The 18,244-nt window shown below is 43.7% G+C and overlaps 1 protein-coding gene across 1 annotated transcript in view; it reads right to left on the bottom strand.

Moving 5' to 3' along the window:
- Positions 1 to 18,244, bottom strand: part of KSR1 (kinase suppressor of ras 1) — a 197,202-nt gene that overhangs the window by 91,975 nt on the left and 86,983 nt on the right. The window contains exon 2 of the mRNA XM_058164242.1: positions 13,731 to 13,871. Coding sequence (XP_058020225.1) covers positions 13,731 to 13,871 — 141 coding nt within the window. The remainder of the gene's footprint in view (positions 1 to 13,730; positions 13,872 to 18,244) is intronic.

Below are 18,244 nucleotides of genomic sequence, written 5' to 3'. Positions count from 1 at the left end.
ATCTTCTTAAAAACCTCCAGTGATGGAGCACCCACAACTTCAGAAGCAAGCTGTTCCACTGATTAATTGTTCTAATTGTCAAGAGTAGAGTAGAGTAGAGTAGAGTAGAGTAGAGTAGAGTAGAGTAGAGTTGAGCAGAGTAGAACAGAACAGAACAGAACAGAATAACAGAGTTGGAAGGGACCTTGGAGGTCTTCTAGTCCAACCCCCTGCTTAGGCAGGAAACCCTACACCACTTCAGACAAATGGTTATCCAACATCTTCTTAAAAACTTCCAGTGTTGGAGATTTCAAAACTTTTGGAGGCAAATTGTTCCACTGGTTAATTGTTCTATCAGGAAATTTCTCCTTAATTCTAGGTTGCTTCTCTCCTTGATTAGTTTCCACCCATTTCTTCTTGTTCTACCCTCAGGTGCTTTGGAGAATAGCTTGACTCCCTCTTCTTTGTGGCAACCCTGAGATATTGGAAGACTGCTATCATGTCACCCCTAGTTCTTCTTTTCATTACAAGACATACCTAATTCCTGCAACTGTTCTTCATTTGTTTTAGCCCCCTGTCCAGTGGTGGTTGCTACCAGTTCGGGCAAACCAGTAGCAGTGGCGGGAGGCTCCGCCCACCTGCCCGGACATCATCAAATACGCTCTGCGCATGCGCAGAAGCTTCTGAGCATGTGCAGAAATGGCATGCGAGCGAACTGGTAGCAAAAGTAAGTGAAACCCACCACTGCCCCAGTCCCCTAACAGCAATAGCGATAGCCCTCTTAGACTTATACACTGCTTCTCATCTTACTTCACAGAAATGACTTCACAGAAAGAGTAGCAGAAGGTTGGAACCAACTTTCCAGCAGAGGTAATGGGTCAATCAGTGGTGAAATCCAAATTTTTTTACTACCAGTTCTGTGGGCTTGGCTTGGTGGGCATGGCAGGGGAAGGATACTGCAAAATCTCCATTCCCACCCCACTCCAGGGGAAGAACCCCAGAGGTGGTATTAGCCGGTTCTCCGAACTGCTCAAAATTTCTGCTACCGGTTCTCCAGAGCCTGTCAGAACCTGCTGGATTTCACCCCTGGGGTCAATCATCAGTAAATCAGTTTAAACATACTAGAGATAAACCCATGGCCATCATCCAACAATTTTTTTAAAAAAGTAAAATAAAGAAATAGTTATAAAACGAACTCGAAGGGCAGACCCGATGAACCTCTAAGGTATCTGCTATCAGTTTTCTATGTTTCTATATTTCTGCCTTCTTGCTGCCAGCCCACCGCCTTCACTCTGCCCACAGAGAGCTGGACTGATAGATGGATGAACAGATTTTGGTAGTTTCACCTACCTCAAGAACCGCGACATCCGGGCAGAGGAGGTCTCTCACACTCCGCAGCAGGACGGGCTGCATGTCCTTTCTACTCTCAGGAACTTTCCCAGTGGCCCAGTTCCATAAACACTCCATTGTTCACACGGCAAATCTCTCCCCCGAACTAAAGGATCTGACAGCCAGTCATTAGCCTGGCTTTAAATATAGGCTTTCCAGATTTTAAATTGGAAAGAAAGGAAGAAAACCGAGGTAAGAAAGCAAGCCACTGTTTGAATAGGGCAGAGTTTTCCCAGCCCTGAAACCAGGAGCTGCTTGGAAAACATCGGCCTTGGAAAGACAAGCCGCTTTGGGATCTTGCGGAGTCAGCAGATATTTTAAATTGTAGTCAACGGGCTATTTATGAAAAAAAGGGGGGGAGGAGGGAAAGGGTCTCGGGGCTTTCCAACCTGTCTGGAAGATTTATTTTTGGAATTGGCTGAGCAGAAAGGGACACAAAACAGCATCCCAACGCTGGGAAAATATAAAGGCAGAGAAAACGAGGAAAAAGGGCTAAATGGTCTGTTTGGAGAAGCCACCGGGGTGGAGTTTGTATCTTCTGATATTGATCAGAGGAAAAGCAGGTCTGTTTGCACTTTTCCCAGCTGTTTCTTTGACGGTGATGTTTTTATTCGGTCTATCGAGTCTTCTAAGTCTCTCCGCATCTGTCAATCTTGTACTACTTCTCTGAGTTGATCTATTGCAGTGATTGCTAACCTTTTTGTCAGTGCGTGCTGAGAGTGTGTGACACACACCCGCAGCCCATGTTTTGTCCCAGGAGGCTGCAGGGTGGCCTGCTAGGCCCAAAATGGGTCGTGGGGAAACCGCCCCCCATGCACCCCACATGTGCGCGCGACCCCCCCAGAATGCACATCTCCCGACCTGCACCCCCTCTCCTGCGAGTGCATGGCAGAGATCCAAAAATCAGCTGGCCAGCGGGAGGCGCGCACACATATGGGGTGTAGCTGAGCTGGGCAACTGCTCGCGTGCCTGCAGAGAGGGCTCCGCGTGCCACCTATGGCGTGCCATAGGTTTGCCATCATAGATCTATTGCTTTGGTGGTAACCAGTGACCGTGTTCTTGGTCTCCTTTTACCACCTTATTCTTCCAAACATAATTGTTTTCTTCAGTGAATTCCCCCTCCCCCCCGCCTCACGTGACGTGCCCAAAGTAAGTGAGGCGCCCTTTCGCGATTTCGCCTTCTAGTGACATGTCTGGTCTTCTGAACCTGGTCTCAGGGATATTTGCAAAAGGGTCTGCGGGGCTAGTTAAAGAGCTTGGCGGTCCATAATAATCTGGGGTACAATATGCCTCAGCCTGTTATATCTCACTGTTCTTTGCTGGTATGGATGACAGGCAGTGGTGGGATTCAAATAATTTAACAACCGGTTCTCTGCCCTAATGCAGGGGTCTGCAAACTTGGCTCTTTTGAGACTTGTGGACTTCAGCTTTGCTAGCTGAGGAACTCTGGGAGTTGAAGTCCACAAGTCTTAAAAGAGCCAAGTTTGCAGACCCCTGCCCTAATGATTGACCTTGTAGGCGTGGCCATGGGAGTGAAAACCGGCCGCAGGGGGAAACATGCCACCACCACCCCGCGCCCCATAGCCTCCTGGGAGTGAAAATGAGCCACGGGGGCGGAGGGAGGAGCACGCACCCCTGTGCCCTATTTTGGGCCTAGCTAGGAGGCCTCCCTGCAGCCTCCTGGAAGTGAAAATGAGCCATGGGTGTGGAGGGGGGAGCGTGCACCCCTGTGCCCCATTTTGGGCCTAGCTAGGAGGCCTCCCTGAAGCCTCCTGGCAGCGAAAATGGGCCATTGGGGGGGGGGGGGAAACGCTGCACCCACCCATCCCCCGCACCCCATTTTGGGCCTAGGAAGCCTCCCTGCATTTACCTGGGAGCCCAAAATGGGGTGTGTAGGGACTCTTGGAAGGGGCGGGGCAGGAAGGAATAGGGCCAGTCAGCAATTTAACTACCAGTTTGCCCGAACTGGCTGAATCCCACCACTGATGATGGGAGTTGCAGTCTTGTTTCTCTGGAAGGCACCAGTTTATTGTGTCGGAATAAAACTGGGAAGATTTAATTCCCATTTCATTTTAAATGTCTCTAATCTCTCTCTCTGAATGCAAACAAAGAACCATGATCACTAGGTTCTGGCTCCAGACAGATGAGTGTTTCCTTTTCTTTTTTTTAAATAGCACAATACCAAGTCATTAATATGCTGCATATGATCATCCGACTCTTTTTCCAAATCCTTCATAACAAGCTTTACAAGGAATTGGATATTTTTTTTAAAAAGTTATATTTTTTTTACATTTTTGAACTACCCATCTCCCTCAAAGAGATACCATCCAGTGGAAGGGAGAAGGGAGAAACTGCTACAGGGTAGACATTCTGTGGATGAAAAATCAAGCTGAGTTGTTTCAAATATAAGAGGAATGCAAAAACATAGTAAACTTGACACTTGAAGAGATTAAAATGTTCATTCTTGAATTCTTCACTTAGCCAGATATCTATGGAGAATCTTTGAAAGAAAGCACCTTGGGTTAGCCAGATAGGAAGCTCTGCAGAAGGGGCTAGGATGATGACATTTTCTGCTTTAGTCCTAAGCCCGTGAAGGCGAACCTATGGCACTCGTGTCAGAAATGGCACGCAGAGCCCCCTCTGTGGGCACGCATGCTGTTGCCAGCTGCTCTTCTGGTTTACAGCGCCGGCCAGCTGGTCTTCATGGGCGCTGGAATGCCAGAAAATGGCCCAAAAATAGGCATGTGTGTGCCAGCCAGCTGATCTTCGGATTTCCGGTGCTCCGGCATGCGCAAAGACCAGCTGGTCGGCATGCATGCATGTGTAGGAAACCCAAAGACCAGTTGGCTGGCATGTGTATGCATGTGGGCACTCAGTACCAAAAAGGTTCGCCATCACTGTCCTAAGCAATTCAGGATTGAATTCTCCAACTGGTGAAGTGAAAGTAGATGAGTCTAGGCCAATGATGGCGAACCTTTTCGGCACCGAGTACCCAAAAGGGAGTGTGCACGTGAAAAGGGAGTGCGGCATCCCTTCCACTGGATGGTATCTCTTTGAGGGAGATGGGTAGTTCAAAAATGTAAAAAAAATATAACTTTTTAAAAAAAATCTCCAATTCCTTGTAAAGCTTGTTATGAAGGATTTGGAAAAAGAGTCGGATGATCATATGCAGCATATTAATGACTTGGTATTGTGCTATTTAAAAAAAAGAAAAGGAAACACTCATCTGTCTGGAGCCAGAACCTAGTGATCATGGTTCTTTGTTTGCATTCAGAGAGAGAGATTAGAGACATTTAAAAGTGCGGCGAAGAGAAGCTGCCAAGTGGGCATCTGCGTGCTGGGAAACAAAATTCCAGTTTCCAACACGCGCAGGCGCACCAGCCAGCTTGTCTCCCGGTTACCGGCATGCATGCGCCCACGATGATCACCTGGTCAGAGCGCATGCACACAACAGAAACCGGAAGACCAGTTCTTCTGGTTTCCGGCACTGCCGCACACACACAAAACCGCTGATTGTTGTGCGCGCATGCGCGCCAGAAACCCAGAAGAGGAACAAGCAACGCTGCATGTGCTAGCCGACAAGGCTCCGTGTGCCACTTTGGGCACACATGCCTTAGGTTCGCCATCATGGGTCTAGGCGATAGACCTGACCTTAAGAATGGATAGCAAGTTCAGATATCTTAAGAAGTTGGAGATAATCCTGATGAGTCAGTGACAACAGTAGATCAACCTGTGGTCATCAAGACCACCTTGGGACCAAAAGGATGAAGGTGGCTATATCCTTTGGACTCTCTTCAAGAAGGAAATGGTGGAAAGACGTAGAAGAGAAATCTGAACCATGGAAGCAGGAAGGTATTATCTAGAAACCTAGCATCTATCCCCCTTTCGATGCAGAAATGAAGATACTGAAGATTGTCCCAAGATGCAGACAGCAATCTCAAAGTTGCTGAAACAGAACTAACAAAATGAAATTCAATGTAGAGATGTAATGCCATGACCGAAGTCCTCTTGGAGGTCTGGGCTGCCTTTTATCAGAGCGTTTCCCAGGATTATTCCCAACAAATCAACCCTGAGTACTTAGTTGAGGTACAGAAGATCTTTCTGAGCCAACTCTGAAAGCTCAAACTGCCCAAGGAGCTGCTTGATCCAGTTCTACAAAGGAATTATTGAATCTGTCATCTGCACCTCCATAACTGTCTGGTTTAGTTCTGCAACCCAACAAGACAGACACAGACTTCAGAGGATCATTAGAACTGCAGAAAAAATCAGTGGTTACCAACCTGCCTTCCATTGAGGACCTGTATACTGCACGAATCAAAAAGAGGGCTGTGAAAATATTTACAGACCCCTCACATCCTGGATATAAACTGTTTCAACTCCTACCCTCAAAACGACTCTATAGAGCACTGCACACAAGAACAACTAGACACAAGGACAGTTTTTTTGTTTATCAGTTGGCTAAACAAATAATTCCCTCAACACTGTCAAACTATTTACTAAATCTGCTCTACTGTTAATCTTCTCATCGTTCCCATCACCCATCTCCTTCCACTTATGACTGTATGACTGTAACTTTGATGCTTGTATCCTTACGATTTATATTGATATTGATTGTTTCCTGATTGCTTTTTTGTAGCCTATGACTATCATTACGTGTTGTACCTTATGATTCTTGATGATCTTTTCTTTTATGTACACTGAGAGCATATGCACCAAGACAAATTCCTTGTGTGTCCAATCACAATTGGCCAATAAATTCTATTCTAGCTCAAATTATCCTACTTTGGACATATTATGTAAAGACCTAGCTCTCTGAAGAATACTTTAATAATGGGAAAGGTGGAAGGAAAAAGAACAGAATGACCAGGTTGAGGACTTGGTTACGGCACAATGAGTACACAATTAGAAGACTCGAAACATCAGGTTAGGGAATCATCAGAATGGAGGAAACCTTTCAACTAACAGACCTTGACATATGACAATAATGGAGCCAGCCCATTATGGATAGTGTGTCAAGAGGGTCATAAAATGGCTCCGTTACATGATTGACCTGATTTTACAATGTTTTTTTTTATGGCGGTTGTTAAGCCAAGGGTAAATGTGACCATGTTGCTGAGGACCCAAAGTTTGGTAACGTGACCACAGAGGAAGAAGCCCAACTGTTGGAAATTCAAATTTGGGTTGCAAATTTCCAAGTGGTTGTAAATTGAAGACAATCTCTTTGTGATCACTAAGAGTTGACCCCGATTTGATAGCATATAATCAATCCATCAGTAGAAAAGGGAACCTGTAAACGAAGACAGGTTTAATTTAATTTAATTTAATTTAAACAGAGCATACAAAACATTTGCTAGACCTATTCTTGAATACAACTCACTTGTCCGGAACCCATACCACATCTCTGACATTAATACAATTGAACGAGTCCAGAAATATTTTACAAGAAGAGTTCTCCGCTCCTCTGTAAACAACAAAATACCTTATACCACCAGACTTGAAATCCTGGGATTAGAAAACCTAGAACTCCGCTGACTCCGACAAGACCTGTGTTTAACACACAGAATCATCTATTGCAATGTCCTTCCTGTTAAAGACTTCTTCAGTTTCAATCGCAATAATACAAGAGCAAACAATAGATTCAAACTTAATGTCAACCGCTTCAATCTTGATTGCAGAAAATATGACTTCTGTAACAGAGTTGTTAATGCTTGGAATATACTACCTGACTCTGTGGTTTCTTCTCAAACTCCCAAAAGCTTTAACCAAAAACTGTCTACCATTGACCTCACCCCATTCCTAAAAGGACTATAAGTGGCATGCATAAGTGCACAAAAGTGCCTACCGTTCCTGTCCTCTTGTTTCCTTTCAATATATGTGCTTGTATATAATGTTTTGACAAAATAAAAAAAAAAGACGGATACAAGGGAATGGCCAGAAATTGTAGAGATTGTGTCAGAATGAACTGAGGCCCGTAAAAAACATCTCAACAACAACAAAAATTATCTGTTACAGAAAGAAAGGCAAAGAGGTTTAAGAAAGGGGTGCATTGGTAATGGATGACAGCAGGAAAGCAGAATGTGGTAGCTCATATTTTTAATTTTTTTCTCAGGAAAATTGAAACTGTGGCTGGCCATTGTTGTGTGACCAGTAGGAGGGAACTACAGCTCGGAACAGAACAAGAGAGCATAAAAAACCTCTTAGCTAATTTAAACAAATGCCCATATTGAGGGCCAGATGGTTACATCATAGTGTACTGAAGGAATTAGCAGACCCGCTAGCTGTAATCTTGGTGAACTGTTGAAATTTAGGGGGAGTGCAAACACATTAGCAGAAGGAGTCAGAAAGATCTAGACAGACTTCAACGAGGGGCTAAAAAGAATGAAATTACTAAAAGGAAATATAAAATTCTCCATCAGTGAAGAGAAGGGAAGGGTTACCCAGCTGCTTTCATGCCAAAAATAGGGTTAGAACCCACAGTCTCTTGGTTTCTGGACCAGTGGTTGGCCACCCCAGGGGTGCCCAACCGGTGGTGAAATCCAATTTTTTTTACTATCAGTTCTGTGGGTGTGGCTTGGTGGCATGGCAGGAGAAGGATACTGCAAAATCCCCATTCCCATCCCACCCCAGGGGGAAGGATGCTGCAAAATCCCCATTCCCACCCCACTCTGGGGGAAGGATACTGCAAAATCCCCATTCCTACCCCACTCTGGGGCCAGCCAGAGGTGGTAGTTGTCGGTTCTCCGAACTACTCAAAATTTCCGCTACTGATTTTCCAGAACCTGTCAGAACCTGCTGACTTTCACCCCTGTGCCAAACCCCCAGGTCACAGCCCACTATCGGGCCTTGAGCCGATTGGAACCAGGACACAGAAGTGGCAGGCGAGCATGTGTGCACATGCGCACATCCCCTCTTGCGCAAGCAGTGGGTGAGCTTGTGCGCGTGTGCTCCATTTGCCAACCACTGGCACAGAAACACTCCCCTCTCCAACCCCAACCCCTGCCGGTCCACAAAGGCAGAAAGGCTGTGGACCCGGACTAGACCAAACCAGCTAGTCTAAACTAAATTAGCAAATTAGTCACAGAAACACAGTAGAAAACTGACAGCCAGCTACAGCTATCAAAACACCTAGAGTTGCCTTTGGCGAGATGGGCAGCTACAGTATTGGCCAAAATTGTGGAAACCTTCTGGGAAAAGTGTATTTTTGAGGTTTGGATGGCTAATAAATAACACCACTTTTTTTTGGAGTAGTACCATAAAATTATATATCAATGGAAAGAAAATTTAGTCACGAATGTAATGCTTTTCAACCTTTGTTTGAGAGATAAAAGTGGCTTTTTTCGTGGAATTCTAGATTTTAGGCCAAATTCCTGCAGTCTGCACTGAATATGATTTCTTCTGTCACCACAATCTACCACAGTCTACCAATCACCAATTTTATGGCACTACTCCAAAACAAACTTAACCAAAGGTGGCATTTGTAAGTGTTGAAGAGGTATAAGGAGGCTCAATAACTACAAAACTACATTAGTAAAGGCAGGAAAAGGTGCACAGCAGCAAGTGATGATAGAAGAATTAAGAGACTGTGACTATGTGACAAAAGAAAATCATTCGGGTGTATACAAGATGAAATGGCGCAATGCAATGTGAAGTTGAGTGCAAGGACTGTTCGGCGCAGACTGCAGGAATTTGGCCTAAAACATAAAATTCCACGAAAAAAGCCACTTTTAGGTTGAAAAGCATTACTTGCGTGATTAAATTATCTTTCCACTGATATATAATTTTATGGTACTACTCCAAAAAAAAAAAAAGTGGTGTTATTAGCCATCAAACCTCAAAAATATACTTTTCCCCAAAGGTTTCCACAATTTTGGCCACTACTGTATATAAATTTGATTAATACATACATGATTAATACATCAAAGATTATTGCATACCAAAGGAGGTAACTTGTTTTCTGTTTTTCAGAGACTATGAATAAAATCTATACGGCATTAGGAGGAATTTCCTGATCGTAGGAGCTGTTAATGGCTGGATATATTGCCTCACGAAGTAGTATGTTCATTTAGCAGAAATCTTCAGAGCCTTGATCGGCATTGAAGGGAAGCTGGAGTAGATGACCTGTGATGTTGTTTCTAATGAAAATTAGTCTCCATGTGATTCGTTGCCAATTGTCACGTCTGTAAGTGACCCTACTGAAGATTTGGACACAAGTTCCTTGTTTGGCGCTTAAGATGTTGCGCAAAGCTAATCAACGATGTTTTTATTCAGCAAACCACAATTAATGAGCCATGGCTCAGCATGCTATGCAGTGGTGGGATTCAAATAATTCAACAACCAGTTCTCTGCCCTAATAACCGGCTGGGTGGGTGTGGCCATGGTGGGCGTGGCCAGGGAGTGGGACAGGAAGCACTTGTCCTCCTGCCCCCCCCCCTCGAGAGGAAAAACGGGCGACGGGGGGGACGTGTCACCACCACCTTGTGCCCCGTTTTTGGTCTAGTAGGCCTCGCTGCAGCCTCCTGGGAGCGAAAATGCACTTACCAAAATGGGGCATGTGGGGACTCCTGGAAGGGGCGGGATGGGGAGGGGTGGAGCAGGGCAGGGAGGGGCAGGGCCAGCCAACAATTTAACTACTTTGGTTTGCCCGAACCGGCTGAATCCAACCACTGATGCTATGTAAACTAAACCTAAATCTCACTGCCTAAAAAGAAATGGATTCTCTTAAAGATTTAAAGCGGCAATCCTGAGAAAGAAGGGCAAATGAAGATTTCTTAATATGCTGAAGCTGGCAAAAATTGTTTTTGGGCAAGGTATCCATCCTTGAGATACTAGAAGTGTGTCTAGCAGCATTTTCTGTGAAATATTGGTTTGGTGGGGTATGGCACATGTATATGTACTGTGCAATAGTCTTTGATTTATGACCATAATTGGGACCAGAACGTCTGTTGCTAAGTGGGGCGGTTGTTAGATGAGCCCAATTTTATGACCTAGTTTGCCACAGTTATTAAAAGAATCACACAGTCATTAAGTGAATCTGGCTTCCCATACACTGACTTTGATTTTTGGAAAGGTCACTTGTCTCGGTAGACATGAAGGACTAGAAACTTGCTCTTTTCTGCCAAACATAAAAGCAGACACTCACAAGTTAAATTCCCCAGCTATCAGCCACTTTTTTCTGTGCAATTGTTAAAATAAACACAGGATTAGATCGTAATAGTTCAGGAAAATGTGTCGCTAAACAAGTTTACTTTTTCCCCTGGTGGAAAGTGGAGCAGAGAAATTGGTTAGACGCGATAACATCTCATGCATTTTGCTGATGTGTGTCTTTACTTGAAAACCCAGGCAGAAGTCAACAAAATTGTGCAAAAGCTGTCAGACTTCATCCCACAAAAGGAAGGGCTGACATGAAATACAATGCAGGTTGATGAATAATATATCTTTCCTGCTGTGCTTTTCCAAATAACGGGAAACCTGGGATAAGCGGTTGGAAAAAAATACCTTGCAATGAATTCTTGTGTACGCTTTTCCAACACCCTTCTCATGCCAGCACCTTTCAAATCACTCAGAGAAACACACACACCCCGATACACATACACCACAAAGTTTCTTCTTTAGAAAGAAGTTATGGTGTAAAGAGAATAGAATAGAATTCTTTATCGGCCAAGTGTAATTGAACACACAAAGAATTTGTCTTTGGTGCATATGCTATCCGTGTACATAAAAATAAAATATATTCGTCAAGAATCATAAGATACAACACTTAGTGATAGTCATAGGATACTAATAAGCAATCATACTAGGAAGCAATAATAATAGTAAACATATTAGGAAACAATAAAAAGCCTTGTTGGAGGGAACACTTTAACAGCTGCCAGAAAATCATGTTGAGTTTTAGCGAGGTTTAAAAGCAAGCTCACTTTATGGACAACGAACTCTGGAGATTATGTGTTGAGGAAGAAAATATGTCACAAAAACAGACTGCCCAAAAAAAAACACCCCTCCCTACAAAAGGCACAAGAAGGCATAAGAAATCAGGGCATTATACATTATGAATATTTTTCTACTCAGATAGAAACATTACTGTTAGTCCTCAGCTTATAACCACTATTGGGGCCAGTATTTTTGCATTAACAGGGGGATAGAATTAAGATCACGTTTAGTGTTATTACCACTTTATAATGCCTTGGTAAGGCCACACTTGGAATATGCATCCAGTTTTGGTCATCACAATGTAAAAAAGATGTGGAGACTCTAGGAGTGCAGAGAAGACCAACAAAAATTATCAGGAGACTGGAGGCTCAAACATATGAGGAACAGTTGCAGGAACTGGGTATGTCTAGTTTAATGAAAAGAAGGATTAGGGATGACATGATAGCAGTGTTACAATATTTGAGGGGCTGCCACAAAGAGGAGGGAGTCAAGCTATTCTCCAAAGCACCTGAGGGCAGGGCAAGAAGCAATGGGTGGAAACTGATCAAGGAGAGAAGCAACCTAGAACTAAGGAGAAATTTCCTGAAAGTTAGAACAATTAATCATTGGAATGACTTGCCTCCAGAAGTTGTGAGCGCTCCAACACAGGAGGTTTCTAAGAAAAATTTGGACAACAATTTGTCTGAAATGGTATAGGTTTTCTGCTTAAGCAGGGAGTTGGACTAGACCAGTGCTTCTCAAATAGTGGGGCGCGCCCCCCAGGGGGGGCGCGAGGCTCCGTAAAGGGGGGCACGTTTGACCTCGGCAAACACTGTCATAACAAGCTAAGCCCCGTGTTTATGTCGTGCGGGGGGCGCGAAAAATGTTTTCTTCTTCCTAGGGGGGCATGACAGAAAATAATTGAGAAGCACTGGACTAGACCAAAGGTCTCCAACCTGGGCAACTTTCAGCCTGGCGGACTTCAACTCCCAGAATTCCCCAGCCAGCTTTGAACTACACAACCTCCAAGGTCCCTTCCAACTCTGTTATTCTATTATCCTATTATTCTATTATAAGGCAGTTGTTAAGTGAGCTGTGCTCAATTTTACAACCTTTTCCCCCCATGATTGTTAAGTGAATCACAGAGTCATGAAGTGAATCTGGCTTCCCCCATTGACTTTGCTCGCCAGAAGCTGGGTGGGAAGATTGAAAATAGTGATCATGTGATTCTGGGATGTTGCAACCGTCATGAATACATGCTGGTTGCCAAGTTCCCAAATTCTAAACACATGACCATGGGGGGGGTGGGGTGCTGTGCTGGTCCTAAGTGTGAGGACTAGTGCCCAATGGTTGGAAGTATGAGGACAAGGCATAAGTAACCTTTTTCAGTGCCATTGTAATTTCAAATAGCCACTAAATGAGTGGTTGTAAGTCGAGGACTACCTGTACGGCAAATGCCAACAAATCAAAGCTCTTAAAGAGAGAGTAATACTAAATAAAAAATAGGGAGGTCACCTTTACCATTAACCATGACAACTATTCAATTATACCCATGAAAAAAACATGGACTTTCTTCGCCTTACCTAAGGGAGAGGCAGACTCAAGGCCCGCGGGCCACATCCGGCCCACTGAGTGCTTAGATCTGGCCTGCGGGGCCCGTCTGGAGACAGCAAAGGACCAGCCTATGGTGCCTCTGCCAGCTAAAAGGGGCTCCCCATCTCTGTTTTCGGCTGGGACGGCCTCCTGCAACCCTCTGCCAAGTGAAAATGGAGCAGGGGTGAAATGCTCCCGGTTCAGAATGGATCACTTGATCCGGTAGCGATGGCGGCGGGTGATTCGGAGAACCGGTAGCAAAAATACCTGCCCCCCCGCCCATGCCCAGTTGAGGCGTGCAATCATCAGAGGTTATTTTTCTTTACTTTTAAAAGCATTTTTTTCTTCAGCTCAGCTGGGATCGTCAGAACTCTTTAAAAGCATTTTTTCTACAACCTCTTCAGCCAAAAAGGTTACAGAAAAAATGCTTTTAAAAGGCTCCTCTGGCGATCCCAGCTGAGTTGCCTGATCATCAGAGGCTTTTAAAAGCATTTTTTTACCACCTCTTCAGGCGAACAGGTTGTAGAAAAAATGCTTTTAAAAGTAAAAAAAGAAAAAAAAAGTTGGCCATGCCCACCCAATCACATTACCCCACCACCAAGCCACGCCCACAGAACCGGTAGTAACAAATTTTACATTTCACCCCTGAAATGGAGCTTTTTACTGGCAGAGGGTTGCAGGAGGCCATCCCAGCCGAAAACGGAGATCGGGAGCTCCTTTTTGCTGGCAAAGCGCTTGGGCCACCACAGGCACCCCGACACAAGTGACATCAAGCTGACCATTCCTACCCCGGCCCCCCAAGGTCAAACATAACACTGATGCAGCTGCCCTCAATGAAATCGAGTTTGACGTTACTGCCTTACCTGAATGACGTCCTTCCGCAGGTTAACAAGGTACAACCAGTCGCTGAGCCTGGGATAGCTGTTCAGCTCAACCGTCCTGTCATTTAAGGGGACGCTGAACTTGCACTGTAACTGGATACCAATATAGCGGACCAGTTTCACCTGTGGAAGGAGGGGAAAAAGATTAAAATGGCTGCAAGAAGTGAGTCAGAAACAGCCTTTCAGTGCTGCTCATTCTGTCAATGGTTAGGGATGCGTCAAGGTATATTCACCGTCCCTTTGCTTGGTGATCAATGCTCAGCCTCAGTATTCCACATGTGTAAAATGGGTATAATTGAATTTTGGGAAGCAGGAATGTAAGCGGTGTTACATCCCTTCTTGTCAAGAAAAAAAAAGAACATGTGATCTAGTCAGTTATTTTCCTTCAAAACTTTTTTTGCTTCCTCACCCTCAGCCTCCCATCCCCATTTTTTCTGTCTTAGCTTTTAAGAAAACACAATTTATCAGGCAGGGCCTTCTGACTACACACAGTTTCAACTCTGCAATGTGATCACTTGACTTAGGAGATGCTGCTAAGGAAAGCTGTATTTTTTCTGATAACAGGAAGGAAAATCAAACAAGGAAATTTTATCTTGGTTCAGAGTAAAATAATAATAAAACAAAATAAAATAATATATAAAATAAAATAATATAAAATGTAAAATAACTTCAGCAGGTAGCGGAGGGATTGAGAATTACCTGTAATGAGATTATTAGCCTCAATCCAATTTATGTCATAGGTCTCAATATTTCTATTATTCTTTTTACATGGAAACTTCTGTATTCACTGTCCCTTGCAACTTTCCTTAATGGAGGCAGTTAAAAGGTTTTTTAAAAAAATTAACATCAGGGGCAACCACAGGATGATTCAAAAAAATGAAGAGGTTAACTGAGAGCACACTGCTAAAGCTCCTCCCCCTTTAATGTATGAACAATTGAAAAGTGTGGACCACAATTGTTTGTGTGGTCACCGATGCCATTTTGACTTTTTGGAGCAGCCCTGTAGATACACCTGTCTAACCTGGTTTTTAAAATCAAAATTTCCCAAATGAATGCCTTTGTGTACAAAAATTTGCAGCCCAAATCTTTGCAGCCCACAAAAATCATAAAAGAAAATAAAGATAACTAAGGGAGGGAGGGAGGGAGGAAGGAAGGAAGGGGTAGATAATATGGCTTCCAATCTTCTTGACAGCGATTATAGTTACATTTCTCTCTCTCAAATTACATCTTAATTTCATTCCTTGCATAAGCTTTCTGATCTTTAAACTCATAAATCACAAGTTTGTTTTTGCCTTTTTTTCAGCAAAAAATCCATAAAGGGCCAACTCATAACTTTTTCTCATGGCTTTTTTCACTATGTCAGCTTAGGAAAAAAACAAGTTTCATAGTCATATCTAAAATCAAATACTCTTCCCCTGGGGCAATTAGAAAAAAAAAATCTGACATGACAAGCTACAAATATCTTCTTTGTTTGATAAATAACATGCTCAACCTTTCCTCTGCCTGTGGCCATGAAGTTTTTCCTGTGCTGTTTTTCCAGTAATTTCAGCAACGAAAGCACATGGCTGTCTAGGCCAGAATAAATGTGTCTGGCCTTAAGATATTATAAGGCCAATTTGTATTTTGAAGAAAAAAGTTTTAGTTGCCCTAATGGAAGTTTGTAAAAAAAAATATATGGAGAGACCTTCTCAGTTTTATCTAGTTTTCATGAACTAATTATTTTTTCTTCCTTTTAGTTTTCTACATAGGGTACCTCTTTCCCTATCCCTCCCAAATGAACTAGAGCCATGATGGCGAACCTACGGCACATGTGCCACAGATGGCACACGGAGCCATATTGATGGGCATGCGAGCGTTGCCTAGCTCAGCCTCCAGCACGAATGCACATGCTGGCCAGCTGATTTTCGAACCTTCCGGGCCCACCAGAAGTCGGGAAACAGGCTGTTTCCAGCCTCTGGAGGGCCTCCACGGGGGTGGGGAAGGCCCGTTTTTCGCTCTCCCAGCGCTCCAGAGGCTTTCTAGGAGCCTGGTGAGGGAGAAAACGGCCTTCCCCACCCCCACGGAGGCCCTCCGGAGGCCAGAAATGGCCCATTTGTTATCTTCCAGAGGGAGCATGGGGGGGGTGTCACACGCGCCTGCACAGGGGTGGGGCGCATTGAATTATGGGTTTGGCAGGGGTGAAGTGCTCCCGGTTTGGACCAGATCACCTGATCCGGTAGCAATGGCAGCGGATGGTTTGGAGAACAGGTAGGAAAAATCCCTAGCCCCCCCGCCCATGCTCACCCAATCGCCCGGTCGCCCGCTTGCTGCTTCTTTCCGGCTCGCTTGTTTCCTGGTTTCTAGGCCCAGCACCTTCACCACTACAGCAAACTGAACTAAATCTAGAAGGAAAGTCTGAGTGCTCGGGAGCTAAAACTGTTTAGGCAGTTCTTTCTCAGAGTAAAACTAAGATGGTAAAGAGACAGAGGCAAGATTTTATTTATCCTGGGTTTATGGGCAGGAGCTTTCAGGGGCTTCCTTTGTTTTTCCAACTCAGACAATTCAAGCGTGCTTTAGGGCCCACACTAAAATTTTCATTAATTTCCTGTCTCAAAAGTCTGAAAAACCACACACCAATTTTCAGTAAGTGAAACCACAAGCCTTTCCAGGTGATGGGGTGGGGGGGAAAAAGAGGTTGAGGGGCAGATGGTGTTCCAGGTTGCCCCTCCCTGATTTAGACTGTAAAATTTTAAGATGAAATTCTTTCTTTTGCAAAACTGTCGTGTTTTTGAGATGTTATCTGAGAACTGGGTAGGACTTGCTCATCCAAACAGTGACTCGCAGAGCTGGGAGAACAAGTAAATGACTGAGCAAGCTGACATTAAACCCCTATAGATTTTACCCAGAGTCAACTATGGGAAGAAGGGAAAGTTGCTTACACTTAGATGACGGCCACCTGTCAGTCCTTTGTGGTAGAACAAGCCAGGAAAGACACTCCATAAGATGGCTAGAAGTCTACTTTATTGACATAGGCTAAAGTAAGATCTTGAAAACCAGCGTGCACTTCCCCTTCCTTTTAAACCCAGGAAATTAAGACAGCATTCGTTTGAATTTCTTTTTAACATTTTCTTTGTTCCCCAGGCTTAGAACATGTTTTATAATTATCACCGCTTAGTTTCTCCAGCGTTCTCACTGTGGCTCTCAGAATTGGAAGGGACCTTGGAGGTCTTCGAGTCCAACCCCCTGTTCAAGCAGGAAAACTTATACCATTTCGGACACATTTCCAATCTCTTCTTAAAAACCTCCAGTGATGGAGCACCCACAACTTCTGGAGACAAGTCGTTTCACTGATTAATTGTTGTATCTATCACAAAATTTCTCCTTGGTTCTGTGTTGTTTCTCTTCTTGATTATTTTCCATCCATTGCCCTGCCTTCAGGTACTTTGGAGAACAGGTTGGGAAAAAAAAACCCTCTTCTTTACAGATATCGGAACACTGCTATCATGTCACACACACACACCCACTAGTCCTTCTTTTCATTTAACTAGACATACCCAATTTCTGCAACTGTTATTTATATGTTTTGGCTTCTAGTCCCCTAATCATCTTTGTTGCTCTTCTCTGCGCTTTCTCCACATTGTTGCCAACATATGTTGTTAAGACCTGGTGTGGATTGTTGTGTGTGTGTGTAAGCAAAGGCTTGGATCCTCCAAATTTCACTTCACATGGATCTTTTGAAGGTGTAGAAATGTATGCGGTGACTTTTGGCTACCCACATTCACTCTCACCTCTACCTCCCTTGACTTGAACTCAACAGGTGGAATGTAAATTTAACAAATAAATGGTGCTAGATGACCCATGACCCATTGGGACATCCTTTCAGAGAGATTTCCTTACCAGATTCCTCGATGCCTTCAACAATGGCAGAGATCCTAATATATACTGTCTTCACTGGATCCCACTTGGGATACTTTCAGAGATGTGTCTGCCTTGAAAACAGTTGAATTATATAGCCCATTCAGACATCAGCACAGGAAGTGTTTTATGACATTTTGTATTATGTCATAAAATGCTTTATGATCTTTTTTTTATGTCCTGAAATGTTTTGTCAAATTTTATAAATTTGCCAATTTCATGGGAGTTATGGGTCCCAGATTTTGGACACGTTCTGTAAGTTAGCCCATCTGAGATACCTTGGTTCAAAAATTGTTACCCTATGAGTTTTAGTAGTATATAGATGGTGGTGAAAGTATTGGATTAGGAGATAGGAAATAGGACTACGGAAATTTAGGTTTTAGTTCCCATCAGCCACAGAAGCTCCTTGGTGGAACTTGAAGGTTAACCATTGCATTAATAGTCTGAGTAGATGCTTTTGAAAATTACTCCAATATTGCAAGGCTGTAAAATGATTTTCTTCAAGCAGACATTGGTGCTACCCTTGTTTATTATTTTATATGTTCCTCAGGATTTTATTCAGCATTGAAGTGTGGGTTTTATGACATATAGATTTCTTTTAT

The sequence above is a fragment of the Ahaetulla prasina genome, chromosome 1 (genome assembly GCF_028640845.1).
Source record: "Ahaetulla prasina isolate Xishuangbanna chromosome 1, ASM2864084v1, whole genome shotgun sequence".
In the NCBI taxonomy this organism is placed as follows: Eukaryota; Metazoa; Chordata; class Lepidosauria; order Squamata; family Colubridae; genus Ahaetulla; species Ahaetulla prasina.
Note: the sequence above shows the minus strand (reverse complement) of the source record. Positions and strands in the feature narration are given on the sequence as shown.